This window comes from Dromaius novaehollandiae, chromosome 1 (genome assembly GCF_036370855.1).
Source record: "Dromaius novaehollandiae isolate bDroNov1 chromosome 1, bDroNov1.hap1, whole genome shotgun sequence".
NCBI classification, from domain to species: domain Eukaryota; kingdom Metazoa; phylum Chordata; class Aves; order Casuariiformes; family Dromaiidae; genus Dromaius; species Dromaius novaehollandiae.
Genome location: NC_088098.1, coordinates 71,232,171 through 71,240,190, shown reverse-complemented (window position 1 = coordinate 71,240,190; position 8,020 = coordinate 71,232,171). Strand labels below are relative to the sequence as shown.

The window sequence follows — 8,020 nt, the reverse complement described above, 5'->3', positions numbered from 1 at the left end:
GATGAGAGAAAAAAGAAAAACTGAAAGGAAAAATGTGCTTTGTAAGAAAATGAGGAAAGGGTCATGACAAAGAGAATTCAGCTGGAATACTGAGAGAGTACTGAAATAATACCAACATATTACCCAAAGGAACCCTGGAAAAGGCTTGGAGAGAAGAAGAAATAAGCGTAGAGAAGAATGAATGGAGAAGAGAAGGGAAAAAAGAGGAAAGAAATGGTGAGAAAAATCAAAGAGACAGAATAAATCATTGTTGGCACTTTTTTATTTTTTAGAAGATTTGCTTTTGTACAGCATCTGACTTACTTAACCATATTTCAACTGCTTCATATACATGAGCAAACAAACCCCCTCAAAGAAACTCACAGCCCTGGAAATGGAGGCCAGAGACAAATTGCATATGCTCCGATCTGACTCCTCTTGGAAGCTACAGATGTTCATTGTTTGGAAACACAATGGACAGCTTAACATCTGCAGATGTTCACCAGCCATCCTCTGAGAAAGCTAACAGACAGACAAGGGAATGAACATTTAGCAGCAACTGCAGTTTCTGCTACCACTTCAGATGAAATATTTTGTCAGTTGTTATGTTCTGGAGAGCACCTGCTCCATATGCAGAGTCTGTACAACACAGCAATGCCTCTTAATGCTACAAACCCTTAATGCATGAAGCCTGTAGTTGGTCCATAGAAGTGCCAATAAGCTGACTTCTACTGAGACTTGGACTCCAGCATTGCTTTTGACTCTTTTGTATGATAGGAATAAGCAGATATTTAAAATTACAGAAGTATTTAGATGATTGGATTGCTCTGGGAAGCCAGCAGCACAGCAATAATAATGCTCTTCAACTAGAGACATAAGGCAACTCCTGTAAGAAACATGAGCAGTAATCTGTTCCTATTCAGAGGGGGAAAAGAAGTGTGCCTCTAGGAAAACGTGTGTCTCAATTTAGCATTGTGTGATACAATTATTTATCAGACATTTAAACTTGTAAAAAGACTTCTGGTAACATTTTTGCAGTGGCTCTAGATAATAAATGCCCATTTTAATCTGAAGAGAAAAGCTATTCTTTTGTCAATTATCAATGCCCTATTACACAAAAACACAAGTGAGACAGCACTGAAAAATAATAATTTGGCAGCAGCACCCAAGTACCCCTGAAAACATTCAGATAGTTTTGAAAATATTATCTTTAAAATTATTGGCATGATTACCTCTCATGCCCATGGGTGAGTTCCCACTGGCAAAAGAGTAACCTTCTACTAAAGCATGCAACCTTAATCCTACAAAAAATAATTTAAGTGAAGGGAGTACAGTCATCGCCTTCAGTGTGTTAATCTGTACGAGAAAGAAAAACAGCATCTGGTCTTCCACTGTTACAAAGAGAACGTTAAAATGGTGTGTTATATTCAGCTGGAATAATTTAGTGAAATGGATACTCATTTGGCAGCAAGGCAGACTTAAGTGTCTCATGTAGAGCTGTAGTGGCATTGCAAATGCACGTTGTATTCCAGCAGTGCATCTTGCCCTCCGGGTGCAGCGCACAAGGGCACCATACCGGAGCTCAGCTCTCCCAAATAGGGTCACTTCAGTTCAGCTGACTTGAAATTCTCTTGCAGTGACTTCACCATAAACCAATGGAAACAAAAGCTGTGCAAAGCTGAAGGTAAAATCCTGGCTCTTCTCCAGTGAAATCACTGAGGAATTTCGCTACTCATTTCAAGGGAGCAGGGAATTCAGCCCAAAAAGATAGATATCCAAATAATCCCCACAAAGTCTGTGGGAGTTGTTGATAGGCAGCAGTTTTGAAAATGCACTCACTTCTGCCTGGAAATGGGTCACTCAGTTACATAGAAAAAAACACATTTTGTGACAGCCAGCAAAAAAAAGATAGGAAAGAGTCCCTTGATAGGACAAATATGATTCTTAAAATTAGCCTGCCATTAAAACATCTATAAATACATGCTATATTACATGAGTGAACAGTGTTTTCTTTAGTGTACGTGCCTTTTTTTACTAATTCATACACTAAGTGCTAAAGTGTTTCCTAATGCCATTAGGTGATGCTTTCAGTAAGTAGTTGAATAAATAGTTCTTGAAGAGTTCTGTTCTGCATCATGTTCTCACTTTCTCAAGTGAAAGAAAATTTAAACAAAACACTATGGGTGCTTCTTCCTTTCGAACCCACCCAACCTTGCATAAAGTTGAATATCATGTTTCAGAGGCACTCTGGTTCCCCTCGGGCGTTATAAACTGTACTTTGGGCACAATGAGGGAGGGATTGGTCCTCCTCATGGAGTTGCTCCTCCGTATGGAGTTGTTTCTCCTCATGGAGTTGCGTTTCCGCAGGGAGTTTTGATGGGACAGCTCACTCTTTTGGAGGGTCTGGATGAGAATTGATGGCTTCTCATCGAGCTCTCGAGCGCTGCAACGCGGCGCTGCGACTTTGACTGTGTTGCCAAATTTGGAGTAGTCGACTGCATATACGCCTTCCTCTTCGGTGACAATGGGCACAAAGCGGTGACCCCATAGGATCTCCTCTGCTATGTAGGAGGTTCTTGCCTGTGTCGTGATGCCAGTAGTTTCTACAACTCCTTCAAGTACCACTATGAGCTCCAGATCTTGGAGAGCCAGGTCAGCAGCAGAAATATCATAAAGGGGACTCCGCTTGTCTATGACGTGACAAATGATTAAGGGAGCCACAAGGAAAATATTGTTGCTTTCAATGGGGTTATCCACAGGGATATCTACTTGGTGAATGGGTATGACTTCTCCTTCGGGGGTAGTAGTCTTCCTCACAACCTGGATTCTCACGGAGGCACTAATGATCATGCTCTTCCTCAGGTCTCCCACTCGAAACATGAAGCAAAGCTTGCCGTTTCGAAGAGCAATGACTGCCTGCCGGCTGAAAATCAAGGTCTCTGCCCGCCTGTGAGCTTGCGCAGTTTTCATGAATATGCAGCCCAGCATGACGGCATTGATGATCAGACCCACAATGTTCTGCAGAATCAAGACTGTGATGGCCAAGGGACATTCTTCTGTCATCATTCTGCCCCCAAAACCAATGGTCACCTGAACTTCAATGGAGAAGAGGAAAGCAGAAGTGAAAGACCTGGAGAAGAATATTGCACAGTTACCTCTAAGTCCATTGAACACAAACTGAGAAGTTCCTAGTGTATGCTTTCTAGAAACAAACTTTCAAGCCTATCTGTACAGCCCTGGTATGCTTAAGACTCCTGTTAATGCCAGTGAAAGCACTGCACACTTGGTGACTCAATGTTTGCATGATCAGTGCAGCATCCAAAGGTGAGAGGGAAGACTTGAGCACCTGAGCTCCTAAAAGACCAGCTGTAACACTAGGTGGGTCTCGAAAGCTCAGGAGACCCACCGCTCAATAACACATACTCCCCACCATGTTAGTGGACAGTGCTCTAACACTGGCCATGACTTTCTATTTCTCCATCCCACGAAGATCTCGATGGGGACTGGAGGTTTGGAGATATGTGAGCAATTGGCTAGTACACAGAGATTCTTCCACCAGCCTAAGAAACTGGGAGAACTGTGGCATTTCACTCATACTACCTGCCTTTCTGTGTTGTGAACCCCTTTAATGGGAAAGGGGAAATTCCTAGATTTGTGCAGCCTCCAAAATCCTTGCTCTTCTTGTGACTAAACCCTGTAGCATCAGGCTGCAGAAGGAGGGCAGTGGCCTCCACATTCCCCCTCTGTGCAACCTGGTAGGAGGACAATGCTGTGACCCAAAGTTTTAGTTTAGTTTGCTGCCATGGGAAGAACAGCTGGAAATTTTCAACACATAAATGTAGAAGTGTGAGTTAACTCAAATGGCCCTCATGCATTACAGTGCTGGACATCAGAGGATGCTGTCCACAACCTTTCCAAACACATTTTCCATAAAGAGTCCAAACACAAACCACTACATTCTTTATAGTAGAGCATGATATCATCTCTCCCCGTATGAAACCAGGTCTTTCATTTCCTTGTTTAATTGGACACAGATGATGACACTCTCCAAAGTCTCGTATGTCCAAAATCAGTATCTCAGGGTTCACCTACAAGTCATGCAGCACACGGGTTCTCATACGAACTGATATGACAGTCACCCTTTTTATGTGCTGCAGTGCACCAACCTATGCATGAAGCATCTTCACACATAACATGGCTTTATCTACGATAAATATATGTCCTTTCCATAAATACAGTTCTAAATCATTCAGTGGTTTTGAAAGAATCTGTTTTATATTACTTTTTCTTTTTTTTCCTAACCATATTTTCAGTGAACCCAGATTCATGAAGCAAAGTTAGAATAGCACAATTTTCTGTAGAAAGAGACAACTTATCTTTCAGAAAACCACCCAGTCTCAGTGGAGATGTCTTTGAATGAACTTTATCTTTTTTTCCCTTTTCTATTCGCTTTCCTTTTTTTTTTCCTTTTCTATTCCCTTGTACTGATGGGTTTATTTTTGCACTTCCCTGTGAAGAAATCAGGGATGAAGGAATTGATTAATAGAATTAATGGAATGACTTCTTTGTTAATGAATATTTGGTTCCATGCAGAATGAGGCTTCTGGCTGAAACTTAATTCACTATTCAAAAAGCTCTGTGGAGTAAAATATTCAGATTTTCCTTAACCATACTCCTTAAAAAAAGATAGAGAAAAAGAAATGAGAGTCTGCCTTTCTTCAGTAGAAGTTCTGCAACTGAATAAGCCAGTTTTTCTAACATTTTGAACATGTGAAGTGGGAACCAAAAACTCCAAATCACTCTATCTCCAGGTCTGTCGCTTTAGAGCTCTGCGACAAGTCTCCTCTTTGGATAACAATTTCTTTGTGTGGCAAAATTACTGTAACACTTAGAAATTCCACAGTACTTTGGAAAATTCAAGTGCTGTGCAAGTTCTATGTGCCGTTTAAAGTTTCCAAAACTAGGTATCCCATAACTCTATAATGAGAGCTACCCAAGAAAGCCCTCCTAAGATATTTATGGGCCTAAATCTCAGATAAGTGAATTTAAAAATATTTTCCATTATTTTGTGCATATCATTACGATACTAAATATTATTTCACACCCAGTGACTCACTATTCTTAAAAGTATTAGCAATCATATTGTTATTTCATAACTTTGTCCAAACTGGTAGACAGATTTAGAAAGATAAAGTATCTCACTGTGAAGGCAAAAGGTTTTTCATGACTTGAAAATAGATGCTTGAGTAGCTGTTGGCTGAACCACCATAGGTACTAGCACCAGACAACAGCATGTGTTCCACATCATGGGCTAAAAGAAAGTTATACTAATTCCTCATTTGCTCTCCTTATTCATAGCCCTCCCACCGATCCCGAGAGCTACCTGCTCAGTTGGGTTGGACATATCCCACACCTTTCCTCCAGGAGGGATACACCCGAAATGGTGCGGGGACCCCACAGGATCTCCCCAGCGGCTCAAGCTGGGTTATAATGCCTCATTGCAGAGGCGATTGCTTGTGGCAAATTACTGCAGAAGAGACAAATCAACAACCCCTTCTTCTTCCACCGGCTCCAAATGCCCCTAATTATTGGCGATTACTCAAGCCTGAAAAATCCCCATTTAGCAAAAAAAGTGTCAAAACAAAGGGAGAATGAAATCTAAGCTCCCTCAGCAGCCAGATACAATATCACTTCAAACTCGGTGAGGTGCCTCAAAACGACATGTAACAGAAAGGAGAAAAGAGCCGCGGACACTTGGATTGCCTCAGCCCCACTCTTCACCCTGCAGCCCCTCACAGAGGCCCTTGCAGCCCTGCAACGTGCAAAGGCAGCTGCTCTGGGACAGTCAGGGCAGCACAGGATCAGGATTTTTCTGCTTAAAATACTCATGCTATGAAAAGAGATTTTACTGCTAGGTGACAGAGCAATCTTACTGCTTACCCACAAGTCCAATTAACAAATACTCACTATCCTGTGTATGTGCATGTCATTTTATCAGTGCCTTGAAAATTATCGTGGCTTTGGGGGTTGAGGGGAAAATACTCTTCTTTAGCAGGTGGCATTTAACCTAGCAGCCCCTGAAGATTTCACCACAGACCTCCTGTCCGATATATCAGACACCCCACAGAATTGGTTCCTCCATCAGGTTGCTGGCCTATGTGTTCGTCAAGGGCCAGCAATTTTGGAGCACCCCAAGTTTGGCTGTCTAGCGAAAGTCATTTTTAAAGACGACTAGTTTCCTGAAAAGGCACTTTGCTCCCAAGCGCTCACTGAGGCTGGTGGCAGGTGTCCTGCCTCTGGGGCACCGGTCTTGAGGCAGACCACCTTTCGCTGACATGGGGAGAGGCTGGTGCTGCACTCGGGGCGACCCCACTGCCCTAGACAACGTTACAGTACGTGTAACACATACCCACTCTCGCAGCAGGCTCTTATCTCGACAGCAAGGTATGCTACCCACAGAGCGTGGAGACACATGAAAAGCAGCAGGTCTCCCTCTCTTTCAGATCCTGTAAGGAACCAAAGAAATCTACAGTACAGTATTTTCCAAGCCTGGAAGGCTTGATGAATTTACCTAATCTAGAGGAAAACGCGGCACTTTTCAGTTGTCTCATCCACCGGTTCATGTAAACCAAAAGCTGCATTTTAGGCACTGGCAGGACCCCAGGCAGCTCCGTTCCCACCCTTCTTCATCCCACCCACTGCACTTTACCTGACACACGTCACACATGGTGTCCACTTGGTGCTGTTTGTAGTGCACTCAATGCTTGCGTCCATGTCCCCATGAGCGAAAGCCACCAGCCACCACATCATGGCAAAGAGCAACCAGCTGCACAAGAAGGACATAGTAAAGATGACTAGCGTGTGACGCCACTTCAGGTCCACCAAGGTGGTGAAAATGTCTTGCAAGAACCGTCCCTGCTCGCGGATGTTCTTGTGCGCCAGGTTGCATGCCCCGTTCTTGGCAATGAAGCGGGCTTTGCGTGGCCGGTCCCGGATCCGCGGCTTGCGCAGATTCTCCGCAGCGATCCGTGCCAGCACATACTCTTCAGGAATAATACTCTTCCGAGCCAGCATCTTCCTGCCACCATAGTCCACCTAGCAGGATGCCAAGTGGGGGATGGTCCCTCTAGCGCGTCTTTGCAGGTCTCACTCTGCACCCTGTGAAAAGAGAGAACATGGTTAGATTTACCACCTCTGCATCATGGCCAGAAGCCCTTGGTACCCCTGCACCAACAAACATTCAGTTAAATGTCGCTGTGTGATTATTCTGCAGTGCCCTCACTATTTCAGACTGTGACTTTTGTATGAGCAATCGGTACTGGCTCCCAACAGAAATAAAATGTGCTATTTTGACACTTCTTGGAGCGAGGGAGGCAGCAGAATAAATCTCGCAAACTTGGTCTGAAGTAACGTGCCATGTGACAGGTCGGTTCCTCGGGCTGTTTCTCCACAAACCAGCTGTGCCCAGGTGGGTGCTGCAACACCGAGCACTCAGTTATTCGCATACTTCAGGGTCGGCAGCATCAGACTTCTCGGTTTTAGACCGGGGCTAGACTGCGGAGAGACCTCGGGGAGAAATTTCTTCTGGCTGTAGCCCCGCAGTGCAGCCGGGAGCCCCGCCGAAAAGCCACTGCCCAGCGCCCCGACAGCATCGCACGCCGAGCTGAGCTGTCAGCCCGAGAGGCAGCAAACAGCACTGCTCGGAGCAGGCGCCCGGCTCTCCCTTCCCCAGCCCTCCTCGCTTTCCGGGACGAGGCGGAGAAACCCGCCTTTTTTCCCAGGCTTTGTCCCCAGGCGAGGGACGCAGCGCTCCCGAAAGCGACGGCGCCGCTCCCCACGGCTTCCGCCCGCCGGGGCAGCGGAGGGGCTGCCCCGCCCGGCGCGTCCGCCCGCAGCCCCCGCCGGGAGCGGCCCCGCGGCCCCGCGGCCACTCACCGCAGCGGCCCCGCGCCGGCGGCGGGGCGGAGCGGGGGCCGCGCTGCCGCCGCCCAGCGCCCGGCCCCGGCCCCGGCCCCGGCCCCGGCCCCGGCGCGCGCTGCCC

The 8,020-nt window shown here is 45.9% G+C and overlaps 1 protein-coding gene across 2 annotated transcripts; it reads right to left on the bottom strand.

Moving 5' to 3' along the window:
* Positions 1-244: 244 nt before the first annotated feature.
* Positions 245-7,937, bottom strand: KCNJ8 (potassium inwardly rectifying channel subfamily J member 8). 2 transcript variants are annotated; one of them, XM_064516137.1, is made up of 3 exons: positions 7,915-7,937; positions 6,689-7,137; positions 245-3,109 (listed from the first exon to the last, which is right to left on the bottom strand). In XM_064516137.1, the coding sequence occupies exons 2-3, from the start codon at positions 7,051-7,053 to the stop codon at positions 2,209-2,211; spliced, it is 1,266 nt and encodes a 421-aa protein (XP_064372207.1). In that variant the 5' UTR covers positions 7,054-7,137; positions 7,915-7,937; the 3' UTR covers positions 245-2,208. The 2 variants fall into 2 exon arrangements, with proteins under 2 accessions (XP_064372207.1, XP_064372200.1); XM_064516130.1 differs by lacking the exon at positions 7,915-7,937 and adding an exon at positions 7,395-7,826.
* Positions 7,938-8,020: the final 83 nt, after the last annotated feature.

What these genes read in the sequence shown, in the direction of transcription:
- KCNJ8 (XM_064516137.1), bottom strand. Translation starts at nt 7,053, where the DNA reads ATGCTGGCTCGGAAGAGTATTATTCCTGAAGAGTATGTGCTGGCACGG. An exon ending in CCATGTGTGACGTGTGTCAG is followed by an intron (nt 3,110 to 6,688) that starts GTAAAGTGCAGT and finishes ATTCTTCTCCAG; the next exon opens with GTCTTTCACTTCTGCTTTCC.